This window comes from Aethalodelphis obliquidens, unplaced genomic scaffold (genome assembly GCF_003676395.1).
Source record: "Aethalodelphis obliquidens isolate GAN/ISIS:26980383/991018 unplaced genomic scaffold, ASM367639v1 scaffold16, whole genome shotgun sequence".
NCBI classification, from domain to species: Eukaryota; Metazoa; Chordata; class Mammalia; order Artiodactyla; family Delphinidae; genus Aethalodelphis; species Aethalodelphis obliquidens.
Genome location: NW_020837960.1, coordinates 27,918,329 through 27,938,453, shown reverse-complemented (window position 1 = coordinate 27,938,453; position 20,125 = coordinate 27,918,329). Strand labels below are relative to the sequence as shown.

At 47.9% G+C, this 20,125-nt stretch overlaps 1 protein-coding gene across 4 annotated transcripts in view; it reads left to right on the top strand.

Annotated features, from left to right (window-relative positions):
• Nucleotides 1–20,125, top strand: part of MTUS2 (microtubule associated scaffold protein 2) — a 317,696-nt gene that overhangs the window by 279,583 nt on the left and 17,988 nt on the right. For all 4 annotated transcript variants that reach the window (XM_027116582.1, XM_027116584.1, XM_027116583.1 and 1 more), the window contains one exon: nucleotides 16,690–16,904. In XM_027116582.1, coding sequence (XP_026972383.1) covers nucleotides 16,690–16,904 — 215 coding nt within the window. The remainder of the gene's footprint in view (nucleotides 1–16,689; nucleotides 16,905–20,125) is intronic.

The window sequence follows — 20,125 nt, the reverse complement described above, 5'->3', positions numbered from 1 at the left end:
AAACGCCTTTTAAGTAAGTTTACTAGAGCCTGATATAGAAAACGAAAATCCCAATTTATTAATTTACAATAAGTAATGATAGGTCTCCTTATAGGCACATCTACCTAGAAAGCTAAAATTGTAATCAGAGGACAGCTTAGTGGACCAGAATCAATCATGTGCTATAATAATAATGGCATCTCACTGAGATAGCCTTGGGCAGCCATCTGCATACCGCTTTTGTTCCTGGGACCTCAGTTCTTAGCCAGGGATCCCCATGGGAGGAGATGGAAGCCTGTTAGAATCACCTGGGAGCTTCTACCAAGTACCCATGCCTGCCCTGCTTCCAGCTATTATAGAGTAACTAGTACTGGACTTAACATCCCACTGTACACAGCTATAAGACACAAAATATATAAGGCAGTTGTTTCCAAGCAATAGACAGCACAGGCCCGTGATCCTTGAAGAAAAGGGATCACACTGAGTCCCCTGTTGGCCCCAGCTTTCTGCCTGGAGTCACTTACCAGACCACAGCACAGAGAGGTGCTCCAGCAGTGACCGCCATGTTGCTGAGCTGAAGAAGCAGTTACCAGAGATCCAGGTGATTAAAGCAGCTAAAAATCGTGAGGCCATCGGGACTTCCCTGGCGGTCCAGTGGTTAAGATTCCGTGCTTCCAGTGCAGGGGGCGCCGGTTCAATCCCTGGTCGGGGAACTAAGATACCACATGCCATGTGGCCAAAAAATTTTTTAAAAAAAGAAAGAAATCATGGGGCCGAGCAGTGGAGAGCAGTAACCTATGCAGAGGAGGCCCCAGGAGTTTGCACGGTGGGTTCCCGGGTGGTCTTAGATGAAGCATGGGCATCACATGTGCGGGGAGACCTGGCAGAGGGCAGCTGCTGCAGGACTGACATGGGTGAGGGCAACAGAGGCTGCATCGTGCTGGGAGACGTTGGATTCCAGCCCAGCCAGGGTGGAGAGACCTCACTGAGCACCTCGAGACAAGACCTGAGAAAGGCCAGGCTTTAGGAGTAAGGACCATGACCGAGAGTAAGGGTCTCTCTAGGAAACTCAAGTGGACCCACCCTAACAAAGACTAAAACCAAGTGTGGTGGAGTCAAAGGCATCCAGTAATTTACCTGCCTGCAAAGTAATACACAGACAAAGTAGTACACGCTTCCTACAGTATACCATCCATGATGTTGAACACTTATTTTTAAAACTTAGACCTACAAAAAGCAGGGCCCATAATCAAGGGGAAAAGTAGTCAGTAGACATGCGTGTTGAAATAACCCAGATGTCGGAACTAGCAGATGTGAAATTTTTAAAAACTGTCCTAAACATGTTCCAGCACTTCCAGAAAAAGAGGAATGTAGTGAGTAACCAGGTGGGGAAGCACAACAGAGGAACAGAAACTACAAGAGAACCAAACGGAAATGTTAGCACCCAAGAGTCGAATCTCTGAAATGCAAGACTCACTGGCTGGGCTTTACAGCAGGTTGGAGACCGCAGGAAAAGGGGTCGGTGAATTGGAGACAATCAACTGATACTATCCAATCTAAAGAACAGAGAGAAAAAAAAGATTAAAAGAAAATGAACAGAGTGTCAGGGACCTGTGGCAGTGTAAGAGATGTGTAATTGGCTTGTCAGAAGGAGAAGAGCGAGTGATTGGGGGAAATCTTTTTGGAAAAAATGATGTGCAAAGACATCCCAAATTTGGTTTTTTAAAAGAGCAACCTGCAGACCCAAGAAGCAGTGAACCCCAAACAGGATAAATGCAAATATACACATCACACCAAAGACAGCCTAGCTAAAGACACACATCACATACAGAGGACAGGGCTGTGAGTGACAGTTAACCTCGCCAGAAACAGACCAAGGCAGTGGAATGACGTGTTTGAACTGCTTAAAGAATAATAAAAAAAAACAAAAGCAGAAGTCAGTATCCAGAGAAAACATCTTTTAAAAATGATAGAAACTTGGAATTATAGGAAAGAAATAAGATTGTCAAAATGGTAAATGTGTGGATAAATATAAAAGATTACTCATTTTGTTTTAAGGTGATTTTTTTTTTTTTTTGCGGTACGCGGGCCTCTCACTGTTGTGGCCTCTCCCGTTGCGGAGCACAGGCTCCGGATGCGCAGGCCCAGCGGCCATGGCTCACAGGCCCAGCCGCTCCGCGGCATGCGGGATCTTCCCGGACCGGGGCACGAACCCGTGTCCCCTGCACCGGCAGGCGGACTCTCAACCACTGCACCACCAGGGAAGCCCTGATTATTCATTTTGTTTTAAGTGTTCAGCTTGATGATCTTTGTCTGTGAATACATCCATATAATCACCACCCAAGACAAGACGTAAGACGTTTACATCACTCCCGAAAGTTCCCCCAGGCCTCTTTCTCCAGTCAATTCCACCCCCTCCCTACCTCTGAAGCCACCACTTCCGTATTTCTGTCACCATAGATTAGTTTCGCCTGGTCTTGGATTTCCTACAAATGGGATCAGACAGTATATGGTCTTTTGCGTCTGGGTGTCTGGGTGCTTTTGCCCTGCATGAGAGATTCATCCACGTCGCTGAGCATATCAGTAGTTTGTTCCTTTTCATTGAGTCACGTTCCATTGGCGTGCATATGCCAACATGAATTATCCACTCTTCCGCTAATGGACATTTGGGTTGTGTCCACATTTTGCTGTTATAAATAAGGCTGTTATGAATATCCTCGCACAAGTCTTCTTGTGGACAGAGATGCTTTTCATTTCTCTCAGTTAAATTCCTACACGAGAAATGACTGGCTCATAGGACAGATGTGAGTTTCACGTTAGGAGAAGCTTCCAAACAGTTCTGGAAATGGCTGTTCCATTCTTGCGCCGTCCCCCAGAGTGTTTGAGGGTTCCAGTCTCTCCACATGCTTGCCAACATTCAGTGTTGTCAGTTATGTTGTTGTTGTTTTCGCCGTTAGAGCAGGTGTGAACAGTATCTCATCGTGGTTTTAATTTGCATTTCCCTGACCACTAAGGAAGTTGAGCACTTGTATGTGCTAATTAGCTATTGGATATCTTCCATGAGCCATCTGTCGCCCACTTTCTCTTGCGCGGTTTGTCTTTTTGCTGAACGGCAGACGCCCCCTTCACCTGGGCACGCAGGTGCTCTCAAGGCTGCCACACTCCCACCTGGCCCACCCTCTTCGTGCTCATGATCTGTCTTCTGATTCCCAGCACTTAAAGACTGACTCAGGATGGCCTCAGTCTACAGTCTCGAATATCAAGAATAGAAAGCAAACCTGTTCCTGAAATATGAAGCATTTTAAGTGTCGTTCTTAAGATCAATTTGAATGCCTGTTTTGCATAAACGTGTTCTCAGTGTTTTGTCCTGAGATCAGTAAGCTATAATCCAAGAACTCAAAGAGTTTGTAACTAGTTGGAAAAGCAGACATGGCAGTGAATGATTATAGCATGAAATAAAGTTAGTGGCTTTCTCCTTAAAAATCCCTTTTTGCCCCTGATGCTGTCCTAAGCCCCCTTTCCTCACTCTCCATGGTCTCCCTGGTGATCTCATCTACCCCTATGGCTTCAACTACCCCCTAAGCAGTGCCCTCCCGAGACCATGGCCCCAGTCCTGGTCTCTCCTGAGGTCACCTCTTGGTGAACCACAGGCAGTACAGCTCTTCAGGAGCAATTAATTTTGTCTCCACCTACCCCACGCTCCCCACTTGAAAGCAGAACCAAATCGCCACTTCTCCTGTCACAGTCCTAATTTATTTCAGGTACCAGCTAAGCTGCTGTAACAAAAAGGCACCCAGATTCAATGGAATAAATAAGAAAGAGGGGTATTTTTCTCTCGTGTAATTGTCCGCAGACAAGAAGCCCCAGGTTTCATCCTGAGGGAAGGAGAAGGAGGGAAAGTCGAGGGCAAGCAGCTCCCTCGTAAGAATCTGGTCTAGAAGTTGCCACATCACTTCTTCACATCCCTTGACCCAAGGACAGTCATGTGGCTCCATGGAGCTGCAAGGGAGGCTGGAAGATGGCGTGACCAGCAGGGCATCCGTTTCTGCTAACACTTAGAGAGTATTTTGAATAAAAGAAAGAAAGGGAGATGGGGGACAGGTAGGCTCAACCACAGTTTGAAGCTCAGTTACTGACACCACAGTTTGCAGAGGAAACCGGTACAGGAAATGGGGGGCATCGCCGACTCTGCCTCTGCGTCTGCTTCATGCTTGATGTCCAGGAAGTCCCAGGTTCTGTTGATTCTAGCTCAGAGGTTCGTCCTACTTCTGTCCTCTCCTTTTCATTCCTGTAGTGACCTCATCTCTCCTTTTGCAAACGCCTTCTCACTCATTCCCTTCCTTTCCTTCCTGCCCCTAGCGTCCATCCCCTGTCACTTCCCCGATTAAAAACCATCAGTAACCAGAAATGCTTGTGACAAAAACAGCACTTGCCTCTAGCTAGAGCGTCTAACATGCCTCCCAGACCTACTCTGAGACAGCGTTTTTGTTTGGTTCTGTTTTCATGTCTGCCTCTCTATTCTTCTTTTTTTTTTTTTTTGGCTTTTTAAAGCGTTGAAGCATAGTTGATTTACAGTGTTGTTAGTTTCAGGTGTACAAAAGGCTCCTGGGTGATGGAGACACAAAGAGCTTACAATCTCCAGCAATAAATAAGGAACCAGTCGGGCAGTGCTTACTGTACATGACGGGCTGGGGTGGGAGGCAGCTGTTAGATGGAGGTGAGACCCTGTAAGAGAGGGAGAGTCACCGCACACACAGGCATGAGTATGGAGAGGTTGGGCTAGGCTCTGGACCAGCAGGATCCCGGCTGTGCTGGCAGGGGGCCTGAGTAAGACTGTGGGTATCCCCAGTAGGGGACATCTGGGGACCATATCAGAGGTCCATGTTATAGCTTTTAAGAAAGGTTATAACGTATTTCAGTTAAGTAAAATCCTCGGTTATTTCAGAAGAGGTTCAGTCATTCTTGGTCAGTCCTGTTATTGTCTTTACACAGTGCTGAGTTAAAGACCTCCTTCCTCCAAGTGCTGTGGCAGGAGCATGGGCTGCAGGGTCCAACAGACTTGGTCTTAGTGAATGCTCCTGTGCAGGAGATTAAGCCCTCTTAGCCTCAGTTTCCTCATCTGTGAAATGGGGGTTGCACTAGGACTTACCTCCCAGCTTCTAGTGTGAGGGTGAAATGGGATAATTCAGAGTAAGTGCCAGGCTCAGCATCGTGCCTGGCCTCTATTATTAGTTGTTTATTGTTTTTTGAGGGGGGGGTACATAGAATCACTGAAATATTACAGTAAGAATATTTCCCACCCTTCATGAATGCTAGGGTGGGACCTAGCATAAAGAAACAGCCATGGGCTTCCCTGGTGGCGCAGTGGTTAAGAATCCGCCTGCCAATGCAAGGGACACGGGTTCGAGCCCTGGTCCAGGAAGATCCCACATGCTGCGGAGCAACTAAGCCCATGTGCCACAGCTACTGAGCCCGTGCTCTAGAGCCCGTGCTCTGCAGCAAGAGAAGCCACCACAATGAGAAGCCTGCACAGCACAACGAACAGTAGCCCCTGCTCGCTGCAACTGGAGAAGGCCCTGGGTAACTCCAAAGGGGTGTGGCTTGCCCAGGCCGCTGTCTCCTCTGAGGGAAGTGATCCCCTGGTACTCTTCAAGCCAGCATGTATTTATGGAAGTCTGCCCGGGCCTGGCATTGTGCTGAGATGGGCGTCCATAGAGGAAGGCTGCACGGGGTCTAGCTAGAGTAATAGACAAGTATTAATGCTCATCATAAACATACTCTTGAGCTATTATTAATTGCCTAAAAATTTAACTTCTTCTGTGTCTATGCTTAAAACTGGTGGGTAGAAATAATTCGAGGTGGTCCATTTTGTTCCTTGCAGTCGATTTGATGTATTTGGAAGTAGTATAGCAAAAGGATGGGAAGAGTTCATGGGGAAATGCACATGGGAAGAGTTCATGGGGAAATGCACACCTCTTTAAAAATTAGATTCTGTAGATTTCAAACATCAACCCTTCATTCCTGTGCAAAACTAAAAGCGATAAACCCTCGAACAACAAGTAAAGAGTCATAAGTCTGGGAAAACCTCCGAGAAAATGTCCCAAATCCCATGGAGAACACAGAATATCCAGGCCATGCATTTGACATCCTAAAGGAGGGAATGACAGTATTTAAACGTACCACCATCAAATGGACTGAAATGTATTATCTAGCAGCCCCTTGGTCTCCATCCCCTCCAAAAGCAAATAAGGGCAATGGGGCCCCCAAACTGGGATAGAGGGTGGAGGTCAGCAACACGCCGTGGAATCCCCGCCAGCTAGGAAGCTAAGGAAGGGACAGGGTCACAGGAGTTCACTGGTTAGAACCCTGTAGGGTGGGTTCTAGCCAGTGAGAAGGGGTCCAAAATCTCAACTGAAGCTTCTGTTTAAACATTTTTCAGGAAGTTATTGAAAACGCCTTCTAAAAAGGATGTCCAACCTAGAGATAATGTTCACTGTTCAATTTATGTAACAAATATTAATTTGAGGTAAAATTAAAGGGTCATTTTTCAATACCATTTTGGACAGGACAAAAAAAATATTAAAAGCAGTAAATGCTCACTGGACCCACTATCTGGCCTGTTCAAAGCCAGCCGTCAGAGCGGCTCCCATGGTGTGTTAGATGAGCCGGCACCGGCTTTGCAGCCCAAATTAACCTGGAGGAGAGGAAAGAGCAGATTCTGTGCAGAATCATCTCCCCAGAAAGCCGCTTCCTGTTTATGGGCAGTGGTGTTATTAGTTCTTATGTAGATGGCATTGGTTTCTCTTTTCAAAACTCATCATTATAACCATCCTCTTACATCCATTTCCTCTTTCCTCCTTTGCCCCCATACTTGCATTTTTCTCCTCTCAGACCAAGAAGGTTACTTCTAAGCATTGCAATTACATTCACACACAGGATCGGTCATTATCCATTTGTTGAAAGGCTCATCCTTTATCTTAAGGAACACATAGAAATGGCACAAAGTAATTTATGACTCGAAAAGCACCTTAAACTAATTGGGATTTTTGTATCTGTTTCTCCTTATATTTCTTTGTTTCCATTCTCCCAAAACATAAGAGCAGTATTACTATTACTATTCGAAAGAGCACTGCTGAGATTCAGAGCACCTGGAGGGACTTCCACCTCCCGAGTTCTCGCTGTGTCAGCTTGGACAAGTGATTTAACCCCTCTGAGCCTCCATTTTCTCTTCTATAAAATCAGAGCAAAAATGCTGGCTTCCCCCAGTTTTGAAATTCGCTGCAAAGATTTAAACAAGTTAATATTGTGTGTTAAAGAGCTTCATAAATGAAGGCACAGAAACGTCAGTCGTTGATATTGCTACTAATGTCTCCTGTCGCTGGGCACTGAGTCATTCTGCAAAGCACATTTTCTCTGCAGGTGAAGCTTCTCTCGTTAGGGCTCCATTTTGGAGGGAGATCATCATAAAAATGGTATACCCTTCCCTGTCTTCTTCAAGAGAGGACAGTGGGCAAATATAAACTCTTCTTGATGACCCTTGGTCACCATTCCAATATCCATAGAATTCTAGCATGCCAGGGCAGAAGGGGGCTTAACACTAAAGGTGCCTATCTTCATCCGCTCGGGCTGCTATAACAAAATACCATACGTTGGGTGGCTTAAACAACAGACATTTGTTTTCCCACAGTTCTGGAGGCTGAAGTCCAGATCGGGGGCTGGCTGGTTTCTGCTGTGGCCTCTGTCCTTGGCCTTTGGGAGGACCTCTTCCGCCTGTGTCCTCACCTGGCCTCTGAGACATCCCTGGTGGCTTTTCTTCTTGTATGGACACCAGTCATGTTGGACTAGGGCCCCACTGTAATGGCCTCATTCTAACTTAATCACCCCTTCAAAGACCCCATCTCCAAATAGGGTTGCACTCTGAGGTCCTGGGGATGGGGGCTTCAACATGTGACTTTAAGGCGAATACACTTCAGCCTGTAACAGTGCCTGACCTCCTCATTTTACGGATAAGGATGTGGAGACCCAGAGAGGTTGAGTGAGTTGCCAAAATTCCCACAGCTCGTGTCCGCAGAGCCTGGCCTGGAGACCAGGGCTCCTTCTGCCTCTCCCGCCTTACTGAGTCTTGCCTTTGTCTCCTGTCCCTTCTGGGTGTCACCTGACCACTTCTGTCCTGGGCTCTCACTCCCCAACCCCTCCCCACCCCTTCTAATCTGTTGGAAACTCTTGACAGTCCGGATTCAGTGTGCAGGAAGGGTTTCTTACTGTCATTCTGTGTGGAAGTTTAAGTTGTAAAGGGGTGGGGTGTAAGTGGGCACTTCAGGACACATATTTGGGGATCTTGAGGCTCCTATATATATAGTCATCCAGTTTGGAGGCCGTGTTCCCAAAATTTGACCCACAGGTAAATGTTAATGCACTCTAAAAAGCCACCTTGATGAGAAACCTTTCCGTATTTGTTCCACAGCATTGGAAACGCCTAGCAGCTAGAAAGTGCCCTTCATCTTACCGCATCCCGTGCCTCTCGTATTCTCCCCCGAACCATTTACACACCCTCAGGTAGGGAAGCACATCTGTCAACCTGTGCCTGCCTCACTGGGGGAGATTTAATAATGAGAGTTTATCCTGAGGTCTCATGCTTTTAAGACTTCAACACTTATAAAATAGGCCACAGCATATGCCCACGCGAAATGAAATATTATCGTTAATGATTGAAGTGTCGCAAGGCTTGTCAAAATTCAGCAGTCCTGAATTTCACATTTTTCATACTAATGGACAGCATCCAGAAGGGCCCTTCTTGGGTACCGTGAACCAGAGGTGAATTCCACCATAACGTTTGTGAACCATGGGCCCTTATATGTACATGAATCCGGCTATTAGTTCAGTAGAGATTTATTTGGTGCCTAATGTGTGCCTTTCTCCCCGGTTCGACTCCTCCTCTGATGTTTGCCTCTCCTTAAACGGCACCACCGTCCCCAGTCGCTCAGACCAATAGCCTGAGTCATCCTCGATGCCGATTCCTGGCTTTCCCTCACCTCCCTCGTCCAATCCAGGAGCAGATGAAGGTGGCTTTGCCTCCCAAATGCCTCGCACACCCATCCAGCCCTCACCAGTCTGCATCCCCAGTCCCGGGCACCGTTATATCCGCCTGGACCCCAGATATGTCCTCCGCGCGGCTTTCCTTGCCTCTGTCGGGCAATTCTCCATGCGACCACCAGGGGGCTCTTGTAAAAGCTTCATGAGCTCTTGTTTTCCCCAGTTTAAGACTGGCGGGGGCGGGGGAGGGCGGTCTTCCAGTTAGAGGACTACAATCCCCACTCTTCTCCGGGGACCACGGGCCCCCGCGTGATCTGACCCCGCCTCTCTCCATCTTCACCTCCCCCCACTGGCTCCATCACGGGTCCTCGAGCCCCGTGTTGTCTTCCTGTTCCTTAAGTGAGCCGAGTGTTCCCACCTCCGGACCTTTGCTCTGGCGGTTCCTGCGCCTCGAAACCCCTACCTCTAGCTCTCTGGACGCCGCCCCTTCCCCGTCGTTCACATCCACCTGGGTGGTGTTTTCTCCGGCACCTCCTTCATCCGCCGGCCGCCGGAATCTGACCCCGGCCCTAGCCCTTCCCTAGCGTTGCTCTCATTTAACGTCCTTCACTACAGTTGTCTCAGGTTTTCACGATCTAACTTTTTGCCGTTTAAAATTTTTGCCCGCGTCTGTCTTTGCCCACCTGACAGCGTGTCTGATTCACCATGGGACTGGGCGTGGCCCGTAGCAGGTGCTCAGTAAATTCAATTACTGTCTACTGATGTTCCACCTGCCTCTCTGACCGGGCCCTGGGGATACCGCACGGACCTGCAAAGATGCCGGGAGACCCAGGACTCTCCCCCTGGCTCTTTCACTCCCATTTCTACTCCTAGTCTCTGAACCTTTCCTCCATCTCAGCCCCTCCTTTTCTCTCTTGTTGACATTTTCATCAAAAAGAAGGTCCTAAAGAAAGAGAAAGAGAGAGCGGGGCAGTAGAGGGCAGTGTGGCCAGGATCTCAGGCAGCGCGTTTCATGGACTGAGCCTGCAGCCTCCTGTGGGTCATTGTGATTTGACAAGTGTGGACAGAGACCTTCGCCACCAGAGGGCTTTCCCAGGCATTATAGCTCCCCCTGGTGGGCACTGATTTGTTACAGGATCACTGCCATCAAAAAAAAAAAAAAAAAAAAAAACCCAAAAAGCTTCACAAAGACGCTCACAATCTTTAACCCCACGTAACTCTACTCCTAGAAATTTGCCCTGATGAACAAAGCAGAACAGTATATGAGTGACACAAAACAAATGTCCGACAATAAGGACATGTAAATTACGGTGCAGCCACATGAAAGTACAAGGTAGCCGTAAAAATATTAAGTAGGAAGACATGGAAACGTCCTAACAGAATATTCAGAAGTCATACCACTGCAACAGCTATGAAGGGACTACACAAAGGGAAAATTTCATTTTCTTTGTGTAGTGAGTTGCGGGTAATTTTTAAATTACATTTTTTCCTTTAAAGTTATTTTGTCTTTTCAGTTACTCCCCATCTCTCAAAGAAACAACTTAATCTTTTATCTACTGTGAGATGTCCTGTCACTATGTAACGATACTGACTATTATTTTACTAGGGCTACCGTACAAAGTACCGCAGGCTGGGGGACTTAAACAACAGAAATTAATTTTCTCATAGTTCTGGAGGCTGGAAATTGAGATCAAGATGCCAGCAGGGTTAGTTTCTTCTGAGGCTTCTCCTCTTGGCTTATAGATGGCTACCTTGCCTTCCCTCTACAGGTGTCTGTGTCCTGTAGACTCCAGTCATATTGGATTAGGGCTGACCCTAGTGACCTCATTTTAACTTAATTACCTCTGTAAAAATCCTGTCTCCAAACATGGTCACATTCCGAGGTACTGGCGGTTAGGACTTCAACATATAAATTCTGGGGGCACACAGTTGAGCCCGTAACAGTGACTGTTATAATAGTACCATGTATTTATGTACAGTATCATTTCTTCATATTTAGATGGCTTATTTTATGATCGTTATATCTAAAGCACTTCCTGTGACATAAAAGGCAGTATAGTATCATTCCTTATGCTTTATCATGAGTTAGAGCCAGATAATTTTCTCCAGTTTAAGTCTAGTGCTGTAATTACTAATGTTTGCTACGTCTTTGGTAAACCAATAACAAGTTGTAATTATTCAAGGGACATTTGGGGCAATTGTTTAAAGAAAATTGATCTTACTCACTGGGTTTTTTTCTCTCTGATTTATGAACTGTGGTATATATGTATATACCGGGTACACACGCTATATATTCATGCATACATACATCTATATGTTCAATGATTTAAAACTGTACAACAGACTCTGATAATCTTGTTTTTGCTTTTCAAACTCACGCTTATGAATTAGAAATGTCATAACACTCCTGGCCTGTCATAATCCTGTTCTTTTAGAAATTATTTTCTCAGCTTCTTAGTTTCTAGGGATTTATTATTGTGGTGTTTGCCTCTCACACTATAAAGTACCAAATGTTTTCTCATGAATAGAAATAATGAAAGCAAGACTCCAGATGTTACCCATTAAATTAGCCTACGTTAATCCCTATCTGCCCCAATAGATACATTTTTCAAGATTTACCAGAGGCAAGAGGATGTTTATTTCTTTAGGGACTCTGTTACTGGAGCTCTTTCCCTGGTGCCTCAGCTGCGCTTCTTATCCAATATCTTCTGCAGGCCTGGGGCTTATGACATGGGGTCATTTCAAGAATAGAAGTGTCACCTCTCATATATAATAGCGCTTGGGAATTTGGGGGTTGGTGCTATATGTGGGAAAGTGATTACGTTGCCACTTCATAGACAGCAAAACTGAGGCCTGCCAAGCTCATGATTTGTTTAAGGCAACAGTACAGTTCAGGGACAGCTGTCGGATGAAAATCAGTCATTTCTGACCCCTCCAAAGAGTGCCAGGCCCGTGAATCATCCTGCCACGAACATAAATAAAATCGCACGTTAGATGGAAAAGTCCTATCCTTTCTGACCACAGGCTACATAACCTTTTAAAACCTAGTCTTCTCCTTAGTCATGGTAGTAATTTTTAAAAATGTTTTAACTCATAAAATATGAAAGCACGTAATAGGATTTTCTCAAATACATACTGTTGCAGGTGTTTGTTGGGCAGTGAGCCCTGTAACTGAAACGCACAGCCTCTAAGGGAGGGTCAGAAATACAGATGCATTTCCATTCCAAGTACAAGTACACCGTCATCCTCTTTCTGCATCTGGCCTTTTTTGTTTAACGGTGTATTACAGATCATTCCACGATAACATGAAAAGATTCACCTTATTTTTTTACTGGTTACCCGTACGCCGTGGCACGTAGTAGTTGTCCTGTGTGAATAGTGGGTTTATCATCATTTGTTTAACTAGCCCCCCACTATTTCCTGAAGGCAAATCGTGCTGTAGTAGTCATCCTTGACCAAATTTTTTGTGCCCTTGTGAAGTGGTTAGGTTAAAAGATACGTGTCATTTAATTTTTCCTCCAGTGTAACTGATTTGTTATTATTCATTTCTTTACCTTTTTGTTTTATTCCATCTATGCGATCTATATAGTCAACTTACTGTTCTGATTTCCTAAAGATACTGATATTAGTATATGACAAATACATTTTTCCCATACAAAATAGTACTTGTTAAAGAAAAATACATGATGAGCATTTTTTATTATCTTCATTTGAGTCTTATGTGCTATTTCTAGTTAAGAAGCAGTAAGAGTGGTTCTCAGGTTCCCTTAGGCTCCACAGATATCCGTGTGTGCGTGTGTGTGTGCGCGTATAAAACAGTGTCGTGGTGGAATTTTTATTTTGTCAGCAAACATCGTCATCATTGTTACACAGAATCTCAAAGTCCAAACGTGAACTTTTCCTCTACAAAAACATCTAAATTTATCCTCTGAGATATTTTTCCTGTCATGTTATTTTGCAGATTTTCTTTCCATATTTGGTAAGAACTTTATTGAGGTATAATTCACGTACCATAAAATTCACTCATTTAAAATGTGAATTGAAAACAATTCAGTGGTTTTTAGTATATTCACAGTTATGCAACTGTAACTATAATCTGTTTTAGAACATTTTCATCACCCCAAAAAGAAATCCTTTCGCTGTCACCCTTCTCAAGCTCCCATCCCTAGCTTTTAAATTTTGAAAGATACTTGGCCCTCGAAAGCAGCTCTCAGTCATACCCCCCCATCGGTCCCTCGAAGGCCGGTTTCCTCATACCCGCCCTGTATTATCACAATATTTCATTTTGATCAGCCTCGTAGGTGGACAACATCTCCTGCTTTGATCTGCACGTATTGAATCATGGATGGTGCCGACCATCTGTTCTCATGTTTCCTGGCTGTTTGTGCTTCATCTCTGCACTGCTTTGTGGACCTATTTTAAATACAAACAAACATGTTATTGTCACTGCTTCATTTTGATCCCATCCACCGGGGCAGGATGCATGGGGCAAAGACGGCTAGGAAGTTAGTTCTACGGAAACAAGAGCACCCTCCAAAGAGGCCCCCCATGCACCCAGAAACCCGCCCCGGGGCTCGCTGCCCGGGCCTTACCCGTCACTGCCCTGTGCCCGCCCCCCGCCATTCTTGTGTTTTGGATGACACTCCACCCTCCCCCAATGTAGGTAAAATAATTGCTCCTTGGCGGGGTGGGGGAGGGATGGACTGGGAGTTTGGGGTTAGTAGATGCGAACCATTACATATAGGATGGGCAGAGCACAGGGAACTATATCCAGTCTCCTGTGATAAACCATGATGGAAACGAATAGGAAAAAGAGTGTGTGTGTAACTAAGTGCTTCTCCGTTGGCCTCAATCTGGCTTTGTCTCAATCCATGAAACACTGTTTTTTAATGGACGTTCCATGGTCTTTGTTCTGTTAAAACCCAGTCACCCTAGGATAAACCTGTCTTTATATATACACCTCTTCCCTAGTCTGTGGATCCTGATAGCTTTTTCACTAGCTAGGGTCCCTGGTGAAATTCTAATAACTTCCCCAAGTTGGAGGGTCTTTGGGGAAAGCTGGAGCTCTGTTTCAGCCGGGGCTCAGACTCCTGGGAACAGGTGATTCCTCACCACCACCTCCAGGCCTGAGCCACTGTGACCTTTAGCTCCTGGTAGGTTCTTTCTGTGGGGACTGTAGCCTCCCGTGACCTCACTACCAGGGACCAGAAAGCCTCAGCCCGAGTCTGCTGTTCCTGCTGTATTTGTTAGCGATTGAGCAAAACGCCCTTTCACTACTTGTGGTGGGAAGCCCGGTGCACGCCCAACCATTCGTCCTGAGGTACCTATACCTGACCGGAAAGACTTACTCACAGCAGGTGTGACAATAAGATATATGTTCAAGGGAATCCCTAGCGTATTTGACACCCAGCATTTGTAACACTCCCTCCTCTATACCACAAAATCATTTTCAGGATAACGTTGTGATAATCAATCATAAGCCTAACTTTCCTGACTCACTCTATAAGCAGTTAGAAAAAAGAAATTTCAATTTATAGATGATTCGATTGATATTCAGATGAGAAGCACATAGTGCCAAGTCTGTGATATTCCTGCCAGGCCTACCTGACCTGAATGTAATAATGAGGAAAGCTCAGAGAGGCCAAATGGAAAGACTGGCCTGTCATCTTCAAAAGTGTCCAGGTCCTGAAAATCCAGGGAAGACCGAGGAAGTATCCCAGACAAAAGGCGACTGAGGATAGTTAAATGCAGCTCGTGATTCAGAACGAGATCCTTTTTCTAGAAAGGACATTATTAGGACAGCTGGTGAAATTTTAATGGGTCTGAGCGTTGGAGGGCACTGTTGGATCAGTGTTGATTCCTGACTTTGATGACTGCATTGTGGTTACGTAGGAGAATGTCCTTGTTTGTAGGGAATATATACTAAGGAATTCGGGGTTGATGAGACAGCAGTCAGCCTCTGATTCTCAAATGGTTCAGGGGGAAAACGTCATTTGGACAATAATGTCCTTGTACCGTACTTCCGACTTTTCTCTGTTTGTGATTTTTTTTAAAAATACAAAAATTGCTTTGAAAAACCTCGACGGTAATTGTAGCAATTGCTTAGAATGTAGACCAACCAAAAACTTCGGAGGAGTATTTTTTCACCAACATGCTTTAGAGTTGCTGGCACAGGTGACAGCAAAAAGCAGAGGGCTTTTCAAGTCAGTGTGGTTATTGCTTTAAAATTCCCTGCAGACGGTGCGTCCTCTATGGGGGTTCCCTCCACCCACCCTCAGTACACCCTGATTACACTGGCACATCCTAACAACTCTTCACGGTTGTGTGTCAGAATCCTCCAAAAAATGATGGGACGCAGGACACAGGGCCAGGTGAAGCCCTGGACCAAGAAGGCCTTTGGGGACAGTGTTAGGCTGCTGGGCTGGCCAGACTCTTACACGCTGTGCGCACAGGGCAAGATCCAGCCCGTCCACAGCTCATTTCGCCAGGGAACAAATGTCTTTAAACATCCCCTGTGCTAATTAACAAACCCTTTGAGAGCCGAGTGTGGCAAAGAAACCGTTGAATTAGCTGCGCCTTTAGGGCAGGACTTCTGATTAGGGTGTTTCAAACGCCATGTAACTACCTTGGATGAATGGTCCTGATCATAACAGCCACCCCTAGTGTGCAGATTATCCTGAACCAGTACCGATGCTGCTCACTCAACTTCAGTAAGCGACAAGCCTCCCCAGACTGCAGCACAGAGCAGGGAGCGTAGAGGCCCCCGTCTTTGTGGAGCGAGTGAGGTGTCCGTCCACTTTGACGTCTGCGTGCGTGTGCATCGTCACCTCCACGGGACCTAAACAGACTAGATTGTCAGGGAAGGCTTTCTCCTTCTTGGAAGCAGTTTGCAGTTGAGGAAGAGACTTTGAAATGAGAGCAGTCCGCTCTGGCCCAGGGGAGGCATGAACTCTAAGTGCTGTTGCAACCCCTCCCCGCGAAGCAAACCAGAACTGCAGCAGGGCGACCCACCCATGCAAAGGGGCGTTGAGTGGTTACCTGTCCTTCCTCCAGTGGGGAAGGATGCTGCTGGTGAGGTCTCGGTCACTGAAAGGACCCACACGCACACTTCCTCTGCGATTGTCCCATGCGGCATGTCAGCCTGGAGAGAATCCCGTGCCTCCCGTCTTGTCTCCAGCCTCCAGGCGTGCCCGGGTCTCACGCCTTGATGGGTGTAAGAGTCACCGTGGCCCTTGTGAAGAGTTGACGTGCTGGGCTCCTGTCTGGGGTTTCTGATCCACCAGGGTGTGCCTAAGAGCGTGCATGTGTAACAAGCACCCAGTGTCTGTGATGCCCATGGTCTGTGGACCCTCAGCGAGCCCTGATCTAGCGGCAGAAACATGCGGCTTGTGGTCAGAAAGCCCAGATTTGCCTTCGCAGCTCATGCTTCACACGCTGAGTGGGACCTTGGGCCGGTTGCCGGAGCTCCCCAGGGCCCAGGTTCACCCCAGCATCCAGGGTCTGTGTTGGGGATCAAATGTGGTAGGGAGGAAAGCACTTGACAAATGGTGAAGCTCTGCAGAAGGATGGGGACCTGGCCTTGGTCCTTACATCCACCTTGACGTGGTACTCGTGGGGGCTGCAGCGCTTTCGGTGCGTCCTGGCCAGTTTTTTAAGTGTCGCTCTCCCTGTCCCCAGCCTTCCATGCGGCGAAGTGCGAGAAGCTGCAGAGAGAGAAGGCGGAGCTGGAGCGGCGCTGTGAGGATGAGGTGCGCAGGCTGGGCTGGCGGCAGCAGGCCGAGCTGCGCGACCTGGAGCGGCGGCTGCAGCTGCAGTTCGAGACCGAGGTGGCCCAGCTCCAGGAGGAGCACCGCGCACAGCTGCTGCGGATCGGGTGTCAGCACCAGCGGCAGGTCAGTCTGCGCCCCGGCCCGGGCCCTGTCCTTGCCGTCGTCGGGAGACGTGGGTGGGAGGTGGAGGGGAGCCGCTTTGGCCAGGAGTCCGTGCAGCAAGCAGGTGAGCTTCCGGTCAAGCCCGCTCTCCCCACCTCGTTTCTCTCCTCTGTCCCCTCCCGTCGTCCCCCGCAGCCACTCTGGTCTCCCCGCCTTGTGCTCCCAGGCACACTCCCACCTCCGAGATTTTGCTCGCTGTGCCCTCTGCCTGGAATGCTCTCCCTCTAGAAACCCCATGGCTCCCTCTCTCCCTCCCTTGCAGACTTTTCTCAGTGAGGCCTTTCCTGATCCAAAATCACAGCTCCTTCCCCACGTTGTGCACACTTTTCCTGTTTAGTTTTTCCTCGGCACTTACTACTACCTAATGTATGAGAACTTTTACTCTGTACCCTATTGATCTTCTGCGTATTCCATAAGGACAGTGATGATGACAGACACATGTGTATCTAGCACGTGCTGTGTGCCAGGCCCTGCTCTTCCCTCTTTACATGTACTAACTCATTTAACCCCCACGATAACTCTTAGAGGGAGTACCATTATTGTCCCCATTTTACAGGTGAGAAAACTGAGACCCGGAGGTTAAATAACTTGCCAGCATTCACGCTTATGAAAGAGCCAGGGTTGGACCCAGTCTGATCCCAGGGTCCGTGCTCTCGAGCACTGAACTAGAGTTTTCTGCCGGGTTTACTGCTAAATCTCTGGCACAGGACTGCCTGCCTGCACAGAGCGAGCCTTCAGTGTGTATTTGCTGAATGAAAGAAGGATTCCGCTCATTAACCTTAGCCCAGCAGTCTTCCTAGAGAGGGTCATTCATCCTGGCATAGCTGGGGAAGAATTCCCAGGGAGCCTGTCAGCCTGAAAGCAGGTAGGAGCCTGGCGTGCCCATCCCCACGGCCAGCTGCCGTGTCCGTTACCGTGTTGGCGCCGGTGTGACAGGCAGGTTAAGACGAGACCACCCTGCCTCCGAGAGAGCCCGTTTGCCCCTCCCTCTTCTCTTCCTCCTAAGTCCCCAAGGCTCCGACGCCTTAATGCCCACCTTCTAATTGTGTATCGTTACCCCTGGTCTGCTCATGGTATCCCTGAGGTAAACTGGCATTTGTGAAGAGCTCACTTTACATCTCAGGCTGGTGCCGAGTGGCCCTTCACTATCATGAACGTTTGGGCTGCCTCCCCGGTAGGTAATCTGGATGGCGCTGGTCCCCAGAGGCTTGTGAATCATGGCGGGCATGGGAGAAATCTCAGAGTAATAATAAGTGCTATTGTTGGGATAAACGGTCTCCTGTTTGACAACACTTTCTTCTATTCAGCATCTTGGGTTAGTCGTCCCCCTTTTTCTAGAGGCCTGTGGAAACCAGACGCATCTGCCTGCTTGAGGTGGTACAGACTTAGAGGCTGGGAGACAGATAGGTTACAGCTAAGGTTACCTGCTGGGCTAAGATTAGAAGATTAGATTCAGCACCTTGGCTTCTCAGCTGGCTTTAAGTGGACATTTGCACGGCTGCCGTCTTTAGTCTTACCTGCTTCGTGGTCCCTTGATACAGCTCAGACCTGGTGCAGATACTGGCTTGTTCTGTGCCCTGTATCCTGGGGCTATTCATTCCCAATTTTACACAAAGAATGTATTTATACCCATATTCACTGACTTTGGGTCCAAAGTTCTGGGCTGGTTGAGAAGATGCCAAGAGATGGAAGGAAGGGCAGGAGGGGGTCCCCTGGCAGAAGGATGAGCCTCTGAACAAACGCTCATGCTGGGGTGTCGTGTGTGGGAAACCGGGAAGCCAGGGCCACTGCCGAGTGGAGCCCGTCCGCCAGTGGGGGGAGCCGGGGCAGAACCTCGCTAAGTTTTGTCGGTGCAGGAGCCTGTGCTGGGGGGTGTGGCCTCATCTGCCTTTGAGCTGGGACAGCGGCCTTTTAAAGATTTCATACCGGGAGAGATTGGAGGCCCTGACTTTCCCACTTGAGATGAGTTACATGAGCTACTTATGTATATTTTAAAAGTGCTCTGTCTCCTGAGAGCTCTGATCCTGTTCTCCCTGATCCTTTACAGCTAAAGTGATTCATTTGCTTGTTCATCCATCTAAGCAAAGAATAGTCAGCGAAGGTCCGCCGCACACGCGGCCTCATGACGTCACACTGCAAGAGATGCCAACATTTATAAAACGTGGACTTGCTTGTTCCGTAGCCTCAGGTTATAGATCCAGGGAAGTTCTGAGGCACTTTCTCCAGAAACTGTAATACTGGGTGGGAAATACAGATTCTGTGTTTAGGAACTGAGAGTTTCCTTCCAGATGGGAGGATGAGGGAAGGCTTTATGGTGGAAAGAGCATCTGCACGCTCTACATTCGAGTAAATCATTCCTATAGAAACCCACTGGTTTGGGGGCAGGGGGAGGGATGGATGGTTGAAGTCTACGTATTACTCAGGCCCCTGATTCGGCTCCTGCTGCTGGATGTTGGCTGTTGTCTTGACCTTCAGCTTCTCCAGCAGGGAGCGCGCAGGCCACCAGGAAGAAGGTGAAATGCACATCAAGCCATATTCTAATTTCCAGGTAGAGTAAATGCTCATGTATTTGGTCCAGGAGGGGGCTCGGTGCCTGGCCGCAGTGGGGGTCTGGAACGTCCGTGGTTCCAGCGATCTGTGCCGACCCTCCACACTCAGGGCCTCTCTGCGGGGGACAGTCGCGTTTGGCAAAGCTGACCCATAGATCCTGCCATCTCGAGCCTTAAAACTCAAGTTCACCAATGGGGCCTCTCCTGGCGCCCCGGTGCCCCGGCCGGCAGCGCGGAGGCTGCTTCCGTTCTGACGCAGGAATTTCTGAGGCTTTTCTCTGATCAGGAACTCCCTCGAGAAGGCCGGCTGACCTCTGACCTTACCGCAGGATGCCCCTAGGAAGATCCAGCCGTCCACTTGCCTCGAGCGGCAAAGACCATCTCTCTCTCTCTCTGTCTCCACATGGGAGTCACTGGGGAGCTTCTGGCAAAGCACTCCTCCTGCCTGCACCCCGCGCTGATGGAATCAGAGTCACGGACTGGGGCTTCCCGGGGCCCAGAGCTGCAGCTGTCTGGTGTCGGGGGATGTGCAGGGCCTCCTTCTTTAGCCCTGCAGACAAGTTAGGGTATGAGCAGGGGCGTGGCCTGGCCTCCTGGCTTTCTTACGTGCCTTTAAAGATATGCTAGGACTCT